Source organism: Mus caroli, unplaced genomic scaffold (genome assembly GCF_978045245.1).
Source record: "Mus caroli unplaced genomic scaffold, Mus_caroli_1 scaffold_14, whole genome shotgun sequence".
NCBI lineage: Eukaryota > Metazoa > Chordata > Mammalia > Rodentia > Muridae > Mus > Mus caroli.
Genome location: NW_028227269.1, coordinates 78,966,845 through 78,989,685, shown reverse-complemented (window position 1 = coordinate 78,989,685; position 22,841 = coordinate 78,966,845). Strand labels below are relative to the sequence as shown.

The following is a 22,841-nucleotide window of genomic DNA, read 5'->3' as shown; positions in this document are numbered from 1 at the left end:
AAGGCTCAGTGGGTAGAGGAAACTTAGCACCATGCCAGCTGGATCCCAGGAACTCTCACAGCAGAAAGAGAGGACTATCCTGAGCTTGTCTGTCATACATGAACCCATGCACATACAAACAGCCCATATACAAAAATGTAAAGTACATTTTTAATGATACCTAAAAAATGAGGCCTAGTGAAGAAAATTAAAAGATAAACAAATGAATAAAAATCCTGGAAGCAAGGTAAGTCAGAATTCAATGATTAAAGAGGCCAAATAAGAAGCTAAACTGAAGTAGTCTCTGCCTGCTGGGTTCCTAAGAGCTGAGAATGGGGGTATTAAGTGGGCTTTATTTCAACAAAACATACTTTGTCATCTGACCTGTCCGTGACACGGGTAAGAATAAGTAGCTCATGGCTGTGTTCTTAAATGGTAGAAAGTCGCTGGATGTGTGCTTCATTCACTCGCAACAGCAAGTTGTTAAACACAGGTCTACTTTCATACAACAGTCCATCTATAGCCTTATTTTAAAATAAAAAAGCTTTCAATTGAAAAATTGACATTAAAACTTTTTAAATAAACTATGTCCAAAAAACAAAAACAAAAACAAAACCCCACTGACTGCAGCAGCGGGAAGGGAACACAGTAATGAGGAAGGGTAGACAGGAGGAAGCACGAAGGGGCCCAAAGCCACTAACACGAGAGCCAGGGCATACAGGGTCCATTCCAATCCACAGAATAGCTCAGTCCATATACAGGACACTTGGAGCTACAGGCTTAAAAGGATGAACTCTCTAAGGTGTACGAGACTCCCAAGCTGACATCAATTAGTGCCCACTGCAACAGTGACGCCTCCCCTCAACTCCAGTCTCCAGAGCTCTACCTTAAAGAGATTACCAAGTACAGAGTCAGAAATATACAAGGAAGTTTACCTCCATAACTGGCAATGAAGGATTCAAAACAACCGTGCTTTTGAACAGAGTGTGGAGCTACATAACCAAGTAAGAGCTACTGCAAACATATTAACATTACTATTCATTGGTCTTCTGTTGTTTTGTCCTGAGACAAGGGTTCACGTAGCTCAAATAGTCTTAAACTTCCTATGTAGCTGAAGATAAGCCTAAACTTCTAATCTTCCTACTTGCCAAGGGCTAGGATTATAGCCATGAGCCAGCACGCTTTAGAACTGTATTTTCTTTTTTTTTTTTTTTTTTTTTTTTTGGTTTTTCGAGACAGGGTTTCTCTGTATAGCCCTGGCTGTCCTGGAACTCACTTTGTAGACCAGGCTGGCCTCGAACTCAGAAATCTGCCTGCCTCTGCCTCCCGAGTGCTGGGATTAAAGGCATCTGCCACCACGCCCGGCTAGAACTGTATTTTCAAAGACTTAAAGATAGAGTAAATTACTTGGTGATGCCATATTATTAGCAAATGGGAAAAAAGCCAGGATGCATACAAACATCAGACACACACACACACACACACACACACACACACACAGGCATGCACACACATATGATAATTCTAACTTTATATTTAAATTTAAATATTATACATATACATATTTTAGAATACTGATATTTTTTTCTTTTGAGACAGGGTCTCTTTATATACTTCTGGCTGTCCTGGAGCTCACTATGTAAGCCAGGCTGTCCTTGAACTCAGAGATCTACCTGCTTCTGCTTTCCAGTACTGGGATGCTGAGATACTGGGATGGTGGAATCAAAGGTGTGTGTGCGCCACCAACCTGGAGAAATGAAGATTCTTTTTTTTTTTAAAGATTTATTTATTTATTTTATTATATGTAAGTACACTGTAGCTGTCTTCAGACATTCCAGAAGAGGGCGCCAGATCTCGTTGCGGATGGTTGTGAGCCACCATGTGGTTGCTGGGATTTGAACTCTGGACCTTCGGAAGAGCAGTCGGGTGCTCTTACCCACTGAACCATCTCACCAGCCCGAAATGAAGATTCTTAAGCACATCACCAAGCCTAGCTCTGTTCCAAACAGAGGGGAGATGGACCACTGTTACTTTTCCTTCAGGCTCTTCTCTAATGAGCATGTACTCATTGTGTAATCCAGGCTAGCATCAAATCCGACATCCTCCTGCTTTTTCCTCATGCATAGAGACTACAGAAGAGTGCTATCCACACCTGGCTTTGCATGTTTTCTATCAGAAAAATAGGTTTACTCTAAAATTTCTCATTGAAGACGGCAACTTTCACCCGTAGGGAAAGGCTCAAGATTTCAAGGTAGACTCAGACTATAGATTCCAATCTACACGGCAATGCTCTTCTGAAAAGCCAAAAAGACCTCAGTTGCACAGACTGGCTTTCCCTTTGCTGATGGCTCTCTTACACTGGACCTTGTGGGGTCTCCACTGGAGTGCATAGCAACCAGTATACCTTAATTGTCCTTCACAGTATTTCTCACTTCTTCCTATGCAGATCAGGAGGACTAGGAGAACCCATCTCTCTTGTTCCAGAAAAAAAGTTTTCTTATAAAGCTATAGAAGTGACTCAGAATTAGCTACAAATATTTTGAAATACAGGTCACATATTAAATGACTATGTATACAAAGTTGCTTATTTCTTAAGGATGGATATAAAAACCAATCTATGAGTGCCATCTTGTGGGAAGCCTGGCAACTACCATGACCAAGAACCAAGCTGGCCTCCCATTCCTCTTTGGGCTTTTTCACTGAGTTCCCACAGCCAGGTGCCGCAGGCTTTGTGATAATCTACTACATTAAACATAAGTTCCCCAAAAGAAGCTGGTACTATTTGTTTATAAGGATGTCTAGTCTTGATCCAGAAACGCCTGAGAGGACAGGTGGGAAGGCAGGGCAGAGGGGCAGAGAGTAAAACGCACAGGTGTTTGTGGACTGCAAACCCATCCCAAAGGCTGTGGTGCAGTGTGTATGGTGTATCCATGCTATGTAAGTGTCACAGTACTGCCACGAGGCAGGGACTCTGCAGAAGAAATACTTACTCTCTCAAAATACTTACTCATTTCATAACGTTAGTAAGAAAAGTTTCACATTTACAATCACTGAGCTTTGTGCTTTGAAGTTGTTTTATTTATCAATGTCAGATCAGTTATAAGCAACTTGGGTACAATTCCAAAATAGAACTCTTGTTGGATTCTGGACATAAAATTCTTTTCAAGCTTGTTATGATCTTATAAAATAAGAAAGTTTTCCTAATAGTTTAGAAAAAATTCTAATTGCTAATAAATTGATTTCATACTCAAAGTAGTAGTCTAACATTTTGAAAGGTGAAACATTACCCTTTTAAACTTCTATTGTATCAGATAATTTCAGTGTCTCAGGCTCCAGGGGAGGTGAAGTTCTCATACTGAAACCTGGCCAAATGGCTCTGGGAGTGAATTAAGGACTAAGGAGAGGTTAGTATTACATAAACATGAACACCAAAGGAAGTGGGCGCAGACTCTGAGAAATCATGGTCCTCAGAAGCAGGACAAGGGACATGCAACCAGAGGAGAGGCTGAGCCATGTGTCAAAGCTCTCCTGGGAAAGGGTCAGCGCTTGTCAGCCCAGCAGCTGAACACCCATTTCCAGAAAAGGACTTCCCCTGCGACAGGGAAGAAGCTCATAGCAAGCTGGCCTTTGGTCCTGTATGCATTGAATGAGAACATTTTCAAGCATGTAAAATAAATCCAAGTAATACAGTTGGAATGGGCCCCAAACAAATACATATGGGAGAGCAAGAAAGATTAAAATAGTGAGGCTGAACGGGGAATAGGAACGTGACTCTTGGGTCACTTCTTCAACTCTGGAAAAAGTTCTACCTGGCCTGGAAAAAACAATGCAGCAAAGAGAATTACAAACGTCTTCCCAGGCCTGACAAGTTACTTCAGAGAAGACTTCTCCCTCTTAGGAAAAGCAGAGAGGGAGAGTGAAAATGAAGGTCAAGCTTTTGCACACAAAAATAGGAGAGAAAGGAGGAGAAAAGAATAGACTCCCCAACTAAACTCAAAACCATAAGCTCCCCTTCAAACAACAGCCTTGCTCCATCAGAAGTACCAGGGGATCAGTGTAGGTTAGCACTCTGAGCTGAGTTACCAGGGCTTCGACCATTAAGAACATTAAACAGTAGGAGGTGATTTTGACCTTGGCTCCTGCTTCCTGCCTGTCCTGACCGGCAGGCAGCAGCAGTCATGACAGCTTGATGGGAAGGTCATCCCCATACTTTCGGAGCAGCTTCTGATGGTTGTGGTCCACCGACCACTGCTGGGGCAGGTGCTTAGGCTGCATGGAGTCCAGGAAGTGTTGACGCCAGCGGCTCTCCAGCTGCATGAGGGAGCGCAGCCCACCCTCGGTGTGACGCTGTACCACCTTTAGCCCATGAGGAATATAACTTTCATTGTATATCCTGCCAAAACATGAAGTCGTAAAGGGTCTAAGCAAAACAATCACTCGACAATCTCATAGGCAGATAAAGGACACTGTATTTTAAATGTTTTTTTTTTTTGTTTTTTTTGGTTTTTCGAGACAGGGTTTCTCTGTATAGCCCTGGCTGTCCTGGAACTCACTTTGTAGACCAGGCTGGCCTCGAACTCAGAAATCCACCTGCCTCTGCCTCCCATGTGCTGGGATTAAAGGCCTGCGCCACCACGCCCGGCTTAAATGTTTTTAAAATATCTTTTTGTTTGTTTGTTTTTTGAGACAGGGTTTCTCTGTATAGCCCTGGCTGTCCTGGAACTCACTCTGTAGACCAGGCTGGCCTCGAACTCAGAAATCCGCCTGCCTCTGCCTCCCGAGTGCTGGGATTAAAGGCCTGCGCCACCATGCCCGGCAAAATATCTTTTTTTAACCTCTATTTTTTCTTAATATGTAGGATACAGGCTCAAACTGGAGGGATTTGGGGGTTTTAAGTTATATTTATGGGAAGGTCACATATACTTATCCCTATAGGGAAATCTTGCCTGGCTGATGATAGGTTAGAAATATTGATCTTGTATTTGTTGGTTCAAGGCTACTCAGGGAACAACTTACTTCTCTGTAAGCCATTAATTATTAATGGCTGATTTCTCAGAATACTGGCAGACCTGGGTGTAAATTTCAAGGTGATCCACTTCTTTAGTGATTTCTTCCTCACAGAAAGCATGTCAGACCACACTGGTGAGGAGTGTGTTGGTCACCGTAAGAGTTCCTATGGCTGTCAGCTATGCAAATAGTGTATAGCAGAAGATGACACACACAAACACACACCCGGGGCCTAGTCCCCAGCTAGACAGGAAACCATGAAAACTGCTGGTACTATGTGAATAGAGCCTCCCACAACTTCCCTCTACCTCCTTCAAGAAGTGAAACCACATTTCTCAAAAAAGTCCCTTGCACCAAGATCTTTCCTCTCCCAACATCTATATTTCCAATCCTTCATCCTAAGCCCCCCACCAGCTCAGCAACTTTGGGCTCTCCAAACATCTGCAGGTGCTTCATATTTCCCACTGTTGTTTTGGGGTTGTTTTTGTTTGGTCTTAGTTTTTGTTTTTGAGACAAGATCTCTCTAGGTAGCTCTGTCTGACCAGGAGCTCATTATGGAAGCCAGGCTGACCTTCAACTCACCCAGATACACCTGCCTCTGCCTTCCAAATACCACCAACCCCACTAGTTTCAATCTGTCCCCAAACAGCCCGTTCTCAGTCTCAATCTATCCTCTAACTCAGCAACTGACTTATTAGAAAGGTCTATGGTTAGCTGGACATGGTGGTGTACTCCTGTAATCCCAACACTCAGGAGACAGAGGCAGGCAGATTCTGAGTTTGAGGCCAGCCTGGTCTGCAGAGTGAGTTCCAGGACAGCCAGAGCTACACAGAGAAACCCTGTCTCAAAAAAAAAAAAAAACAAAACAATAAAAGAGAGAGAGAGATTTGCTAACCGTGAGGTATCTGTTGACTCTATAAGATCATCATCAAATTAAGTGGACTTGGGACTAATGATTTTTTTATAGAGGTAAATCCTAAAATCAGCACATAAGATGAAAATAACAGCCAATTAATACCTTGGAATATCTAAATTGCCATGAAGTGGAGCACATGTGGTTCTGTGTCTCACACCTCACACCTAGGTTTGTGAGACTTGTGACCAGTGCATTCATTCATATTTCCTGTCTCACTGCGCTAACTGTCCAGACCCACTGAATAGAAATTTGAGCATCGGCTTTCCTATTTAATTTTTTTCTTCTTTCTTTTCTCTTTTCCCCTCCTTCCCTGTGAGTCCATAGTTGAATTCATCGATATATCTCAGTGTTCCTAAACAAGAAGTTTACAATCCTGGGGCATGAACAAGTACATGGCTCAACAATAAGAACTGTGAGTGACTATGCGGCTCTCAGCTTAGATGAGATGATCGAATCGATAGGATTAGATGTCCATTAATCTCTGGCAATGAGGCTAAATGCCTACAATGTTTTGTTATCAATAATAAAAAATGTAAAACTTTATTTATAGCAGCAAATAATTATTTCTTTATTCAAGAAGTGCCTGTCTCACTCATGCTACTGAGCTCCTACAGCTCAGACAAAATATCTCTTAAGCAGATACTAGCACCACACTAACAGGCTCCATTAATTGACTTTTTATTTCTAATAGCAACTTAATGACTTTTCATCTATATCTTATATTTCTAATTGTCCAAAGTTTTTTAAAATGTATTTTTAAATTTTATTCTACTTTATGTAGTCATAGCGTAAAAGTTACTTTCTAAGTTTTAATTAAATACTGTGAGGTTAAAGTTAAGTAACTTGTCAAGATCACATTATATTAAGGAGATTGCCTTTGACCAATTCCCAAATGAACTTCTTAAATTGTTTTCATTTATTAGTATGTATATAGCCATGAATGCTTGTGTTTGGGTACACAGGGTTACAGTAGCTTGTGTGGAGGTCAAAGAACAACTCTTAGAAATTGGTTCTTTCCTTTTACCACAGGCCCACAAGGGGGGTGCTTACTCAGGATGTTAGGCTTATGCAGCCGGTGCTCATGTCTGTAAGCCAGCTCAGTGACCCCCAGAGGAGCTTCTTACAACAGCTACCCTCTGCCCTGCAACCACAGGCCTTTCTTTTGAAAGTTCTATTTTTTTAATTACTTATTTGATTTTTCTTTCTTTTGTTTTTTAAAAAATTAATTAATTAATTAATTATATAAGTACACTGTAGCTGTCTGAGACACACCAGAAGAGGGCATCAGATCTCATTATGGGTGAGCCACTATGTGGTTGCTGAGATTTGAACTCAGTACCTTTGGAAGAACAGTCAGTGCTCTTAACCTCTGAGCTATCTCTCCAGCCCTTATTTGTTTTTTTAAGACAGTATTGCCCTGTATAGCCCTGGATGTCCTGGAACTCACTCTGTAAATCAGGCTGGCCTCAAACTCAGAAATCTGCCTGCCTCTGCCTTCCAAGTGTTGGGATTAAAGGCATGCGCCACCACGCCTGGCAGCAAATCTCTTTTAAAAAAAAATCACCACGGGGCTGGAGAGATGGCTCAGAGGTTAAGAGTACTATCTGTTCTTCCAGAGGTCCTAAGTTCTATCCCCAGCACCCACTTGGTGGCTTACAACCATCTATAACAAGATCTGGTGCCCTCTTCTGGTCTGCAGGCATACATGCAGGCAGAACTCTGTATACATACTAAATAAATAAATCTTTAAAAAAAAAATCACATTTTCTTTAGGAATTGGTCTGTGTGGTGTACAAGTGCATGCTAGCGTTCACAAGCATGCCATGGCATGAGTGGAGGTTCGAGGACAGCTTTTAGAAATTAATTCTCTTGATCTATGATGCAGGTCCTAGGAATTCAAGTAAAGTTGTCAAACTTGGCAGCAAGTGCCTTAACCTGAGCCATCTCGCCATCTCTTATGAAAAGGAAATTCTTAGATTGTTTGATTCTACTCCACAGAGTCTTAGACAGACAGATTAATAAGCGTGTGACTAAGCACTGTGACTGTGACAAGCATTCTCATGAAGTCGTGAAAGTTGATGATACTGAGTCACACCCCATTCTCTCTCTGAACAGTATGCTGTACCTGGTCTCCAGGCTGGCGGCCTCCTGAAGCATCTCCTCTGTAATAATATCTGTGTTGTAAAACTCCCTGAGTGCATGCAGCAGCTCTTCTTTCCGATGGGCAGGTAGGCTCTCTGCGTTGAGCAGGGCTCTGGCTCCAGAACGCACCTGTCTCCGCTCTAAGTCTTCCAGCAGGCGTAGGCCCTCCTCTGAGCCAATGGGAGCCTGGAACTCCTTGGCCAGCTGTTGCTTCAGATGGTTGTCATAGTAGTTAGAGATGGCATGGCAGGAGGTGCAGAGCAACAGCACATCATGGGAGTTGTGGTCCTTCATCTCAATAGGGAAATGCTTGCGGTACTCATGTGGAATTATATTTTTCCTGGAATGAGCCCACCCCAAAAGCAATGCTCAGTACCTTATAATACAGAGCTTATATGGAGCCAGCAAGTGAGATACTGGAAGGCTTGGGCAGCACAACTCAACAGAGGTTACATGAAGGCAATACTACCTATATGACTCTCAGGCCCACCTGCTTGCCTTATCTACCTGCACTTTAGGGTCTTCTCCCTTAAAGTAAGTACAGACTACGTGCTGTCAGGCTTCAACGGCAGGGGCTGATAACAAATACCATGTTCCTAGAAAAGAGACTCTCAGAGAAATGAAATGGTATTATACTGACTTTTGGTACCTGCACAGTAAATCTCAAAGACATCTGGTGGGCTAAGCAAACCAATTTCCTTTATCTGAGGACTCTATTACTCTGACATCGATTCCTGGCTCACCAAGGTGTGTCATCATTTTCTAAGCAGAACTATATGCAGTGGCAACAGTTGTCTCACATAGCAGAGCCAGGAGAGAGGGAGTGAACCAGTAAAGAGTAGCATGGTGGCACATGTCTCTGATTCCAGCTTGGAAGGCTAAGTCAGCAGGGCAGCCACACCCAAGGCTACACAGCAATACTGTCTCAGCCAGGCTGTAGTGGCACACCCATGTCTTTAATCCTAGTGCTAGAGAGGCAGAGGCAGGCAGATCTCTGAGTTTCTGGTCAGCCTGATCTATAGAGTGAGTTCCAAGATAGTCAGGGCTACACAGAGAAACACTGTCTCTAAAATATACATAAGTAAATAAAATAAAAGAAGAAATATTCTGCCTCAAAATGAGAAAAGTGATCTCTGAAAAAAATTAAGATTAAGAAAAAAAAAATAAGAGTAACACTAGAAAATAACAAAAATAGAAAAGAAGGAAAAAAGAGAGTAACAAAATACACCAAAATGATGGAAGGAAGAGAGGGAATGGGGAAGCAAGGAGGGAGGGAAGCTGAGAGGAAGGAGGAGAGAGAATGACTGTACAGGGGCCGGGGGTTGGGGGGAGTATGCAAATCCAGTGGCCAGCCTCACATCCACTGTGGGAACCCTGATGTGAAAGGACAACCTTGGGAGACTCTATAACCAACACTACGGCTCAGAAAGCTCGAGAGCTTCAGGGAGGGATCCCAGGATCCAGCTTCAAAATCCGCTTTAGGAGCCACAGAGGCCATGAGAGACAGCAGGTAGAAGGCTGACGCTGTTAGGAAAACTGCGACGTATGCAGAGTAAGACTCTCTGCCATTGTGGGAAAACTCAACCAGGGCATCTGAGGGTTCAACATATGACTACACAGGCAACTGCCACAGGAGGCAGATTACTTCGTCTAATACCATACTCACCGGATGTAGGTATCTGTCTTGCCACAGACAACACACAGGTTCTCTTTAACCATCAAGTAATAATCTCCTGGGGACTCAGGTCTTCCTGCAGGTTCAAACTGTAGCCTGACCACAAAGGGTTCTTTACTCACCAGCTCTTAGGAAAAAGAGAACGCATCAGTGCTGGGCGCTCCCAAGAAGCTCTCTTAACTACTGTTCTTTGTGTGCAAGCGGAGAACTCCAGCTTATGACTACCCAGCCCGAACATCTCAAGCCCTCTTGGTCTTCCTCCAGTCTCCCTCTTCCACACCCTACTCACAACAAGACCCTATGTATAAACAAGCATGGCAGACGAGTCTCACACCTCCAATGCCTTTGTCCAGGTACCACTGAGCTTTCCTGCGGTCACAGGTGCACAAGGGCTGTCCATCAGGAGCTTGGAGGAAGCAGTTATCATAGAGAGGGGATTTTCTGCAGGGAAAGGAAATCTCATGCTGAAAGCTGTTAGTCAAGTTTCCCAAGACCTTTCCACACTCCTTTCTGAATGACTCAAATTATTCTCAACATCAGCATCAAATATAATACAAGTAGAAAAAGCAAACAGGCAAAAAACCACACTCGATTCTCAATCTGTATTGGCTAGGAAGCAGAGCTACAAATGATACCTCGAATTTTTATACTCATGGACTGAGGCACTGGGAAGAGAATTAGGTGGTATTCACAGAGTTCTGCTGTGAGTGTAAACAGAAACAGAGCACCAATAAACTGCTAAATCACTGAATTCAACACTAAATTAAAATGGTAAGAGTTCAATATAAAGAAACGAGGGCCACGTGGGTTGATTACTGGCTCCCATGCAACGTTTCCTTCAACTTAATCATCTAATTCCTAAAGGTGCCATGTTCTAGGGATCACACTTCCACTCAAAGCACCCTCCTCGAGAGGTGTCAGTCACATGGGAGATTCTCACTAGCTACACAATAAAGTTGGTGTGAGGCTGAAATCACGCTAAATTAACAAGGAATCTTAAGGTGCACTTCTCCTGCTAAGTATGAGGACTTCATGTTCTTCATGTTCAAAGCTGTCTCAAACATAAAATGTACAACCCCTTAAATATTTTATTATAGCTTGTTTAGTCTGGAGGAGGAGCACACATGTGCATGTGGAGATCAGAGGACAACTCTGAGAGTCAGTTCTGTCCCTCTACCATGTGGGTCTGGAAGACTTAACTCAGGCCATTAGGTTTGGCGGCAAGTGCCTCTACCTGGTGAGCCATTGAAGTTACAGGCCTAAGGTTGCACTAGGGTTGGTGACAAAGCATGGGTAAATACTTTCACCTCTATTCCAACTGACAAACAGAAAAGTGAGAGAAGGGGAAAAGAAGAAGAAGAAGAAGAGCACAAACAGAAGCACAGCGCAAATGTCATAAAGGTCCATTAACGCTGGGTCTCTGCTGCCTGACTCTGGGTAAAGCTGGGCTCTAACTCTTCAACATCAGGGAACATGCGGGTTACCTGGCAGAATAGCCCACCCCCAGGGGCTTCCTCTTATGCTTCCTGGGGTCTCTCCCTTGGTTGTTGCCTGGCACCATTCTATCAGTCTTAGCCTTCCTATTTCTCGGCTTCAGCTGCGACTCCAGTGCTTCCCCATTAACCTCTTCAACCAGCCGGCCAAGTCCTTTGCTTCGGAATGGGATGTCTACCATATTCCTGCATTTCTCCAAGGCTTTTTGCCAGTTGATTTGGTCCATATTTTCCTCTTCATAGGAATCTCTAGAGAAAGGGTATCCAAGAAGATGGAGAAAGAGAGCCACTGAAATCTGCGCATCCCTGGCAGCATAAGTTACCTGAAGAGAAAAGCCAGAGGTCAGTGGGATATGGAAGACAAGCCAGGCAGAGTACCTTCAAAGTCAATTATAAAAGCCTTGGAATACCATGCAGGGTAGCTTTTGCTTAGTAGCATAAAACCTTGGGTTCAGCCAAACAGTGGTAGCGCATGCCTTTAATCCCAGCACTCGGGAGGCAGAGGCAGGCAAATCGCTGAGTTCAAGACCAGGCTTAGTCATTAAGATTTCTTTATTTAATTTATCTGAATACACTGTAGCTGTCTTCAGGCACAACAGAAGAGGGCACTGGATCCCATTACAGACGACTATGCACCATGGTTGTACATGTGGTTGCTGGGTATTGAACTTAGGACCTCTGGAAGAGCAGTCAGTGCTCTTAACTGCTGAGCCGTGTCTCCAGCCCCTAGAAAATAATCTTAATAAAGCCATTTTTCATTCACCACCACCACTAAAAAGAGAAAAATCAGAAAACAAAACAAAACAAAAATACCAAGTTTGATGGCACATACATTTAATCCCAACAGAGGCAGGCATTTCTCTGAGTTTGAGGCTAGCCTGGTCTATATACATTTCCAGGTCAGCTAAGACTGCATACAAAGATCCTGTCTGTTTCAAAGCACAAAGAAGTAACTTACTCAGGGTTACAAAAAAAAAACAGAAACTGCTATGGAAAACAAACTAGATAATTCATTGCCTAGAATTCTGCCACAGGTTTGTATTAACCTAAAACACAAATTTTCCTAAATTTTCCCTAACGTTTTGAAAGGATGAACTAGTAACTGGCTTGAAGACAACTGAAGGTTGAGACCTAGACAGAATATCTGTGAAAGGTCAACGATGAGATGGAAATGACCAGAAGAAACCAAAACCAGAACCAAAACCAAAGCAACTTTCAAACACTTACCAACTGTGTTCTGCACAAAAGGGCCAAGAAACTACCTCTTCCAGCATCAGAATAGTACAGATGTAAATCACAGGGGTTGGAGAGATGGCTCAGTGACTTAAGAGCACTGGCTGCTCTTCCAAAGGATCCAAGTTCAATTCCCAGCACTCAGATGGCAGCTCACTGCTGTAACTCCAGTTATAGAGAGCTGACATTCTCACACAGACATACATGTCAGCAAAACACTGGTGCACATAAAATAAAAATAAATGCATCTTTTCAAAAAATTTAAATCACATAATGGCTAAACTGAAGGCCCTACATATAGCTATACAAAATCCTAAGGGATTACCTCTAAGGGTAAAAGATTAAAGGATTCCTTTCTGGAGACACCAAGCAGCCAGAGGGACTAGATGCTGAAAGTGTCTAAGAAAGTGTTTGATGGTCTAGGAAGGTATTTTGATGTTGATAAATGCAAGTTATGAAGGATTTATCTTTTTTGTAAACTTAAAAAGATTGTTATAAGCTTCAGGAAAGACACTTGAATCAAATGGATTAAAGATAAGTACTGTGGAGTAACGACCTGTTTCCCTCCCTGCCTGCCTATTCCTGGGGGTAGGGTAGGATCTACTTCCCTTACCCTGATCCTGGGAACCCCCACCCCTCCTACAATTACCAAGACCATAGGCCTGAGAGTTTCAAAATACATACCCAAGAAAAAGGTTTCCTCATAAACTCCTTAACTTTCTCTCCTGCCCCTAACATGGAGGTGTTCCCTCAGAGCCTGCATCCAGGAAAGCTCCAAACCAGTTATTCACAGGCGCTCTGGCCTAGCCTCACAGACTGCTTCAACTGGGCCTACACAGCCCTATCCCCAGACAGGTCAGTCTGGACAGCAGTGAAACAACCAGTTCTTCCTGGACTTGGCCCACACCCCATAACGGTGCCCCAATGTTAGCAGGAAATAGGGGCTGGGATGTTTGGTTTAGGACCCTGGACAAGGGACTGAGGTGCATGTTTTACATATCAAAGCAGACCTGGCCTCCATGTTTTCCCAGCATCCCTCAGTCCCTGTCTGGCATACCCTGCGCCCAACACTGAACAATACAGCCCGGGGGAATAGACTGCCCTTCCCACAGAGGCTCCTCCCTCTGTAATCTAGACATTTGGTCTCATTTTTTCCTTCTCGGCTCTCTGCACTCTTGCCCTTTCTCTCTCTGCCTCCCCCCACCCCCACCCCTCACCTCTCTCTCTTCTCATGGTGACTCTCTTAGCCTCAATCCTTGGGGCCAGTGAACTTGCACAGAGCAGCTTCCTAATAAACCTGCACTTAATATATTCCAATCTGGCTTGAATTGGCTCATTTGACTGGTGGCAGAGAAATAACCTATCAGATACACAATTACTGACACTTGACTAACTACAGCTACTGAAAAGGAGCCCATCAGCCCCCAAAATCCTGCTGTAGCTGCTGTGTACTCAACCCACTACTTTTGTTTGTTAGTTCATTTTTGTTTTTCCAAAACAGGGTTTCTCTGTGTAGCCCTGGCTGTCCTGAAACTCGATCTATAGACCAGGCTAGCCTCAAACTCAAGAAATCCGCCTGTAGCCGGGCGTGGTGGCGCACGCCTTTAATCCCAGCACTCGGGAGGCAGAAGCAGGCGGATTTCTGAGTTCGAGGCCAGCCTGGTCTACAAAGTGAGTGCCAGGACAGCCAGGGCTACACAGAGAAACCCTGTCTCGAAAAACCAAAGAAAAAAAAAAAAAAAGAAATCCGCCTGCTTCTGACTCTGAAGTTCTGGGATTAAAGGTATTTGCCACCATTGTTCAACCCAATTCACTTGATGTTTTTTAAACATTAACTACTGCAGGGTGGTGGTGCCTTTAATCCCAGCACTCTGGGGGCTAGGGCAGGCAGACTGGACCCCTGTGAGCTGGAGGCCAGCCTGGTCTGTTTGCTGACAACTGACTCAACAGAGTCAGGTCTTTGTGCTTGGAGGGCTCTCTCTAATTGGTCCCCACCTTTCCTTCCAATTTACTAGCCAACTGGGATTAACATTTAAAAAGGCAACCCTGGGTCCAGAGAGATGGTTCAGCAGTTAAGAGCACTGTCTCTTCTAGGGGTCCTGAGTTCAATTCCTAGAAACCACATGGTGGCTCACAACCATCTGTAATGGGATCCAGTGCGCTCTTCTGGTCTGTCTGAAGATAGCTACAGTGTACTCATATACATAAAATAGAAAACTAAATCTTGGCTACCAAGAGCTGCTTTTATTTTCATTAAATATGTCCTCTATTTTCTGCTTACTCCTAATTGTGTACCTCAATATTCTTGGTCAGGAGACAAGAACCAGACAGGAAGCCGGGTGTGGTGGCACACGCCTTTAATCCCAGCACTCGGGAGGCAGAAGCAGGTGGATTTCTGAGTTCCAGGCCAGCCTGGTCTACAAAGTGAGTTCCAGGACAGCAAAACCAAAAACCAAAAAAAAAAAAAAAAAGAACCAGACAGGAAAGAAAATTTCCAGCAGTTACAGTTGTGAGCCACCCTGCCCAGCTCCATGTGACATGATTCTATCAATATTCATCCATGCTAAAGTTGAGAAACTGGCACATGTGTGAAGTGCCAGCACTTGGAAGGCCAAGAGGATTACATGTTTATAGCATGTTCCTTTTTACTTGTTGAATAATATGCCACTGTGTGCCTACATTTTATTTACTCACCAGCTGATGCATCTTATCAGATTATTTATTTGTTTATTTTTGAGATAGGGTTTTTTTCTGTAGCCCTGGCTGTTTTAGAACTCAACCTGCAGACCAGGGTAGCCTCAAACTCAGGTCTGACTGCCTCTGCTGGGATTAAAGACACCTGGCTTTTCTTATCAGCCTTTATGTCTCTCTCTTTTTTTTTTTTTTGTCTGTTTTTAGTGTGATACTGAAAATCAAGTTCAGGCCCTGAACATGTCATGAAAGCTAATTCCTTAACCCTGTGTCTCCTTCTTAAATAGGAATCGACAACCAAGGTTTAAACATCTGGAAAAATCCCCCACATGAAAGCCAAGGACAAGCATTTATGAGAAGGAGCTCTGAGGAAAAAGAGGTGATGCAGGGAACGGAAGGAAAGCAGAAACCCTTCCCACTCTGTGTCAACAGCCTGCAGCCTAAGCAGAGACAGAAGCTGTCTCAACAGAGTGTGCTCAGGGTGCAGCTAAAAGTGCTGGCTCGGCAGCTTTCCTACCAGACCTGTGGGAAAGCCAGGGGCAGCTAGAGTGAGTCTGTATTCCTACAACTCCCACCCCAAGACAGGAGACAGAGGCAGGACACTAGGAGACTGTCTCAAAGATCAATGTGGGGGGGGGGGGGGATTAAAAGAATATGTTCTTTAAAAAAAAAAAAAAAAAAGGAGGATAGTAAATGTCAAAGAAAATAATCTGGCTGGGCGTGGTGGTGCACACCTTTAATCCCAGCACTCGGGAGGCAGAAGCAGGTGGATTTCTGAGTTCGAGGTCAGCCTGGTCTACAGAGTGAGTTCCAGGACAGCCAGGGCTATACAGAGAAACCCTGTCTCGAAAAACCAAAAAAAAAAAAAAAAAAAGAAAGTAATCTGAGGATTCTTTCCTGAACTGGAGACAAGAACATCCAGATAGAAAGGGTCCACTAAATCCTACTACTGTGCATAAAATCTGGCCTCTACTCATGTTTAGCATCAAGGATTTCAAACAAGGAAGGAAAGAGAACTTCCAGAAAGAACAGTCACACACTCAAATGTTCAAAGCCAGAATACAAGGAGTACAGCCTTAAAAGTTCTGCAAGAAAATGGCTTCTGCCCTAAACTGCTATTAGGCATACTACTGGCTAAGAGAGGGAACTCACTTGTCCTTTCAGACATGCAGGGTAACAAGAGGACAGAGCCATGAGATTTAGACAAACTTGGGATCCAGTATGGAAGAGAAGTGGAGGGAGCCACAGACAGACAGAAGCAGCAAGTTTCAGACTGCAGTGGGCAGTAGATCTGCAGAGCCAATATTCCTGAGCAGAAAAGAGCTGCAGGAAGACAGCAGAGGGCCACAGAGGGACAATGGCGGGTCAGAGGAAGAGAGCAGAGGGCAGAGCCATAGGGGAATACCAGAGGGCAGAAGGACAGAACCATAGGAAACTGGGCATGTGTGTTTAGTCTCTCAATGCATTTGAGAGAGTCAAGAGCTGGGGTTAAGTCAGTAGTGTGCAGAAAACTACAAAAACAAAAGTACAAATCATATATCCTGGGAAAACAAAGTATTATTCCTGATGAAAGTGGAGTATCTATTTATACTGCGGAGATGTGTTAGGGAACAAATTCTTGTTTGGGACTCAGGAACTGGAAGAACCCTAAGTCATATGTATAAGAAGTCAAAACATACTACGTAAAAATAAGAAAGAATGATACATGGATATAATCTAAAAGTACAATGGTAGTTACCAAAAAGAAATTAAAATGGTCACCTCTGGGTAGAAGAGCAAAAGAAGGAAGGCAGTGGCAAAGGCAGAGAACTGCTTACTGTTTCTTATGAGATTTATAGCACTTTAAAAAATGTTTATGCATTTGTATTTCTGGAAAAAGCACATTTTCTGAAGTTCCTTCACATTAAAAGTAATACACCATAGGGACTCTAATGTCATTTAAGCAGCATGAGCATTATTGTCTTGAGTGTCACTTGACAATAAGTCTACTTTAAGGCCTCTCTGCCTGATGCTTGCATTGAAGACTAGCACCAACTCCTCTGATCACAAGTACCTGGTCTTCAGTAAGATTCTCAGCATCCCAGTTGCTGCAACGAAGTAGAAGGGACTTGTCAAGTGGGAAGTTCAAAATAGTCTCAGCAAGTGATTTCAGGCTAAGCCCATTACAGAGTATATTGTTTCTACAAGAAATAAATAAAACCATGTATCAAAACCAGGCAAATGGCATAGGAAAAACTTTAAATGACCAATAAAAAGAGGGCAAATAAACACGAGACATCAAAGAAAATGGTGATTTGCTATCAGATTGCAGTGTTTTGTTTTGTTTTAAAACAAGTACATCTAATATCAATAGAGCATAAATATCAATTAGGCTCATACAAAATGTGTAAACTAGACATCTTTATGATTGTTATGAAAAAGTTTAACAATATGTAACTATCAAAAACTCAAATACAAACATTCTCTGATCTAGCAATTGCTTTTCTGGGAGTTTATCCAAAGGACAATGATACTTAAGTAGTAGCTATTCACTGCAACACTACGGTAGCAAGGACAAGTGTAAACAGACTATCTTTCGATGGTGCTCATGCCTAATGTTCTTATGTCTGAAGAAAAATGACAAGGCTGTTTTCATGGGGGGAGAGGGGAGGTGGCAGTAAGAGTATAAAAACAAGCAATTGTTTCTGTTCTTCAAAACGTCCTGATTGAAACTGCTGCAGGGTGCTGGAGAGATGGCTGAGGACCCAGATTGGTTCCCAACACTCACATGGCAGCTCCCAACCATCTGTAATCACAGTCCAGGGAGTCTGATGCCCCCTCTGGCCTCCTCAGGCACTGCACACATGTGGAGTACTTACACAGATGCAGGGGAAACACTCACACACATAGAGTAAACATAAATAAATTCTTTTAGAAATTGGTGTGAGGTAACAAAAAGGATCTTCTTGGTCTTCTGAGATTAGAGACTCACAGAGAGATTTATGTGGAATTCAGAAAACATCAGTGGGCCAGGGAGCTAGCACAGGGCAAAGGCATCTCCCACTAGTCCTGACAACCTGAGTTTAATCCCCAATCCCCATACCACACCAGAAGAGGGCACTGGATCCCATTACAGATGGTTGTGAGCCTGTGGTTACTGGGAATTGATTGAACTCAGAACCTCTAGAAGAGCAAGCAGAAAGTGCTCTTAACTGCTGAGCCATCTCTCCACATGTCCTCGGGACACATGCTCTCTCATACACAGAGAAACTAAATTTTAAGTAAAGAGAATGAAATTCACATACACGCAGACAACATTAAGAGAGACTGTGGTGGTACATGCTTATAATTCCCAGACCAAGATCGTGCTCAGTTACATGGAATTCGAGACCAGCAGGGCTACGCCAGACCTTAGTCATTTATTCATTTAAAATGTTTTAAATCTTTGCACGTGTTTGTGTGTGTATGTACGTGTGTGTACATTCATTTGAATGCAGATGAAAGTGTAAAGACCTGGGCTAGAGAGATGGCTTAGAAACCTAAGTGAGAGAGTACTTGCCTAGCATGCATGAGGCTCTGAATCCAATCCCTGGTACCCAAATAATAACAAGATAAATCAGTACATAATAGCATGACAATGGTCCAGAGTGAGCATCCGGAAGTCACAGAGCAGCAAGCTGACAGGCAGAGGCTCCTGTCAGTGTTACAGCACAGTTTCCTCAGGGATTGCAGGAGACAAAACCACTGTAATGAGGAAGAACAGGAAGCTTTCCCTTGCCAAACAAGCAGTCAACAGTCACATCTCATCTCCCGAGACCAAAAGACACAGAAAAGCCAGGCACATTTGAATGAAATAAATAGGTCTTGGTCAAATTCATGGAAGCTAAGGATTTGGTGGAGGGGGCTACTAAACTTTATTTAATTTCATTAAAAACCACAAAAGTAGAGCCCAGAGTGTAGCTCAGTGGTGAAGGCCCGGAAATAAAATAGGGGCTGGGGAATGTCAATAATGGTTAATAATTTAATTTTGAAAAGAGTTCATTTAAAATGAAGGGTATTGGGCCAGAAATACAGTTCAATGCTATAGCACTTTCCCAATGAATCAATTCAAGTACAGAAGCTCAATTCCCAGTACTGAAAACATTAAGAAAGAAAGAAAGAAAGAAAGAAAGAAAGAAAGAAAGAAAGAAAGAAAGAAAGAAAGAAAGAAAAGAAAATCCAAATGAAAGTGAAGGTCTGATACAAGTTTCATTCTTGTTCTGGAGGAATGACCCAATCAGTAAAGTACTTATTCTGTAAGCATAAGGAGCTTGACCTCCCAGAACCCATGAGGAAGGCCAGCTGTGGTTGAACACAGCTGTAATCCCAGCACTAAGAGGCAGACACAGAGGCATAAGGGCCAGCCAGTCTAGTCAAATCTGAGAACTCCAGATTCAGTGAAAGACTCTGTCTCAAAAATAAAGTGGAAGGTTGAAGATGATGGTACATGCCTTCAATCCCAGCACCTAGGAGGCAAAGACAGGCATGCATGTCTCCAGTTCAAGGCCAGCCTGGTCTACAAAGTGAGTTCCAGGCCAGCTATGGCTATACGCTAAGATCATGTCTCAATCAACCACAAAATGAAAGGAAAAACAATTGAAGAAGACACTCCAGTGACCTCTGGCCTCCACACATGAACATATGTGTGTGCATCTGAACACATGCACAATTTCATTTTTATTTCTAACTTGTATACTTATCATTTCATGATAATAATTATCTTTGGCCTAATTCTTCTGGGGGCTGTTTTTGAGACAGGGGCCCATGATCTATCCCATGCTGGCCTCAAATTTGTGGCCCTCCCACCTAAGCATCTTGAGTGCTGATATTATAGAAGTTATCCACCACACCCAGCCCATCTTTAGTTAAATTGATACTCAGCTATTCTGCATTTACTCAGAGAACTCAATGCACTTTCAATTTACATACATTCATGTGTTTTCAAATGCATAGAGAGATATCAGAAAATCAATCAAATGATTATGCCAAAATTATAGTGATATGATTACAATGGTAGTTAACATTAAAAGTCATATAATGCTGTATATAACATATAGTATTCCTCAATTCTTCATATTGCTTAATCATTTAATCCTTCACCAACCCTATAAGGTAAGATTATTATCTCTATAAATAAGAAGGAGTGGGGTTTAGTACCTTATACAGCCCACACAGCTGGTAACCAACAGCACTAACAATCCAGACATGCTCCTGACTCAACTTCTTACCCACTATATACAGAAGAATGCAGAGAGGCCTAGTGAAATGCAGCTTTTGGCCCAGGTGGTGGTGGCACATGCCTTTAATTCCAGCACTCCAGAGGCTGGGGCAGATAGATCTCTGTGAATTAGAAGGCAGCCTGGTCTACAACCTGGTGAGCTCCAGGACAGCCAGGGCTGTTCTGTTACATAGAGAAGAAACCCTGTCTCAAAAACCAACCAAACAACAAAAAAGAAATAATGCCACTTTCTTCTTTAGTTCAAACTTCAAAGAGTTTTAATTTTTATAATAATATTTTCATATAATACTAGGAAAAAAAATACTTCACTAAAAAGGTTAAAAAGGTAGCAAACCAAAATAAAAATTCACTCATGCTCAAAAATTCAGACTGGCACAGGTTTTAATTAAGTCTTCTCTGAGATTATGACACTCTCCCACCTTATAGTAACAGTTTCATTTAAGAGAGGACAGGAGGTTGTTTCTGTTCCTGTCAGTATAAATGAGGACTGTGGTTTCTGGAGAGATGGTCCAATAGTTAAGAGCACTTGATGCGCCGGGCGTGGTAGTGCACTCCTTTAATCCCAGCACTTGGGAGCCAGAGGCAAGTGGATTTCTGAGTTCAAGGCCAGCCTGGTCTACAGAGTGAGTTCCAGGACAGCCAGGGCTACACAGAGAAACCCTGTCTCAAAACCCAAACCAAAACAACCAACCAAACAAACAAAAAAAGAGCATTTGATGCTCTTGCAGAAAACCCACATTTAGTTCCCAACTCCCACACAGTCACTCACACAACTCTAAAATGCCAGTTGCAGAGGTTCCAATGTCCTCTGGCCTCCATAAACATACATGCAGGCAAAACACACAAATACATAAAAGGAAATAAATAAAATTTAAGGAAATAAATAATCGACACATGAGAACTGTGTATGCACCTGAGGAATTTCACGTGATCCCAAAAAGATGAGGTGAAATTGGTCCCCCAGAAGGAAAAGCTAAGATGGGAAGTTTCTCTCTCCAACTCAAGATCAAGGCTGACCATAATTTGGGCCTAAAGCAGGGTTTGCACACTTAAATGCTGACTAGAAGTTAGGCTTACCAAGGAGTGGTGAGGACTTGGGAAGTTAAATTGAGTATGCACAGGTCTAGAGAGATGGCTTAGCAGTTAAGAGCACTGACTGCTCTTCCAGAGGACCTAGGTTCAATTCCCAGAACCTACTGGCAGCTCACAACTGTCTGTAACTCCAAAGATCTGACACCCTCACACAGACATGCATATACCAATACACATAAAATAAAAGTAATTAAATTATTTCTTAAAAATTGAGTATGCATATCAAAAAGGAAAAGACCAAACCTGGCCCACTGTTACCACCTACAACTCTGGACTCTGAGGTCAGAGGTCATGTAATTTCTGAAAAGTTACACAAATAGAGATTCTTATATCTAGTCTTCTGGATTTAAAACAGATTTCACACAGGAAAAAAATAAACAAAGCAAAGTTTTAACTTAGCCAGTGGGTCACTGGTTTAAAACCTCCCCTTTACAGGTGATTACAGTTTCATCAAAAAAGAAATTTTAGCCAACTAAACTTTCTCAGACATTGGTATGTCTCCTCACAAATCCAATACGCATTTCTAAAGCCTTTAGGTTTCTAACAATTTTAAATGCTTCATTATTGATCGCTAGTTAACTACAGCTCAAAAACAATGCTTGCCGGGAATCCTGGTATGCATGCAAACCGTACCCCTGCTTCATGGCTAGGTAGCGGAGGTCCAGACATCCCCTGACAATGAGACCATAATCCTGTAGAAGCTTGTTGGCATCTTCTGAACATCCCACTCCTACTTTTAAGATAGCACCATCTGCCAATATATCCAAAAGCGTCCTGGGTAGTGTTCTGCCTCCATATATCAGTCTGGGCAAGCGAACCAGTGCACAGAAGCCACTTGGGGAAGCCATCTGTAGGAGTGACAAAGGACTGGCTTTGCCTTCCAAATTCACCTGTAAAAGAACAAGACATCATAGTTCATTCACAGCCTTGCACAGCTGTATGACAAAACAAAACTCTGGCCAAAGCAAAACAAAAAACCAGCAGCAACAACAACAACAAAATATAAGAGATACATCCTTCGCTTACCAGAGGGAGCAGCAGAATGGATTGGAAGTTAAACGCAATGAGCGCCTGTTCTAAGAGATATGGGGTCTTATAAAGCAGCAGTCTGAATAAGCGTCACAGGGCCAGAAATCTGATCAGTCTATAAATAGCAACAGGCTGACTCCGGAGCTCTGGGACACACACTTTCAGTCAGAGGGAACATGCTGGGTTTAAAAGGCTAAGAACCGAGTGCCAACTGGCACCATCTCCAGATGCTCTATGGCACATGCTAGTACCCACCATCATTTGCCTTATCAGCACTGCCTCAAGAGTATGTGCATTGGCCTTTGCTTCTAATCCCAGCATGGAATA

General features: G+C 42.9%; 1 protein-coding gene across 2 annotated transcripts in view; it reads right to left on the bottom strand.

Annotated features, from left to right (window-relative positions):
- Positions 1-3,035: 3,035 nt before the first annotated feature.
- Positions 3,036-22,841, bottom strand: part of Exd2 (exonuclease 3'-5' domain containing 2) — a 36,459-nt gene continuing 16,653 nt past the window's right edge. For both annotated transcript variants that reach the window (XM_021179602.3, XM_021179601.2), the window contains 7 exons: positions 22,119-22,375; positions 17,190-17,316; positions 11,204-11,535; positions 10,054-10,160; positions 9,711-9,846; positions 8,028-8,384; positions 3,036-4,372 (listed from right to left, as the gene is read on the bottom strand). In XM_021179602.3, the coding sequence (XP_021035261.1) occupies positions 4,156-4,372; positions 8,028-8,384; positions 9,711-9,846; positions 10,054-10,160; positions 11,204-11,535; positions 17,190-17,316; positions 22,119-22,375 (1,533 nt within the window). In that variant the 3' untranslated portion in view covers positions 3,036-4,155. The remainder of the gene's footprint in view (positions 4,373-8,027; positions 8,385-9,710; positions 9,847-10,053; positions 10,161-11,203; positions 11,536-17,189; positions 17,317-22,118; positions 22,376-22,841) is intronic.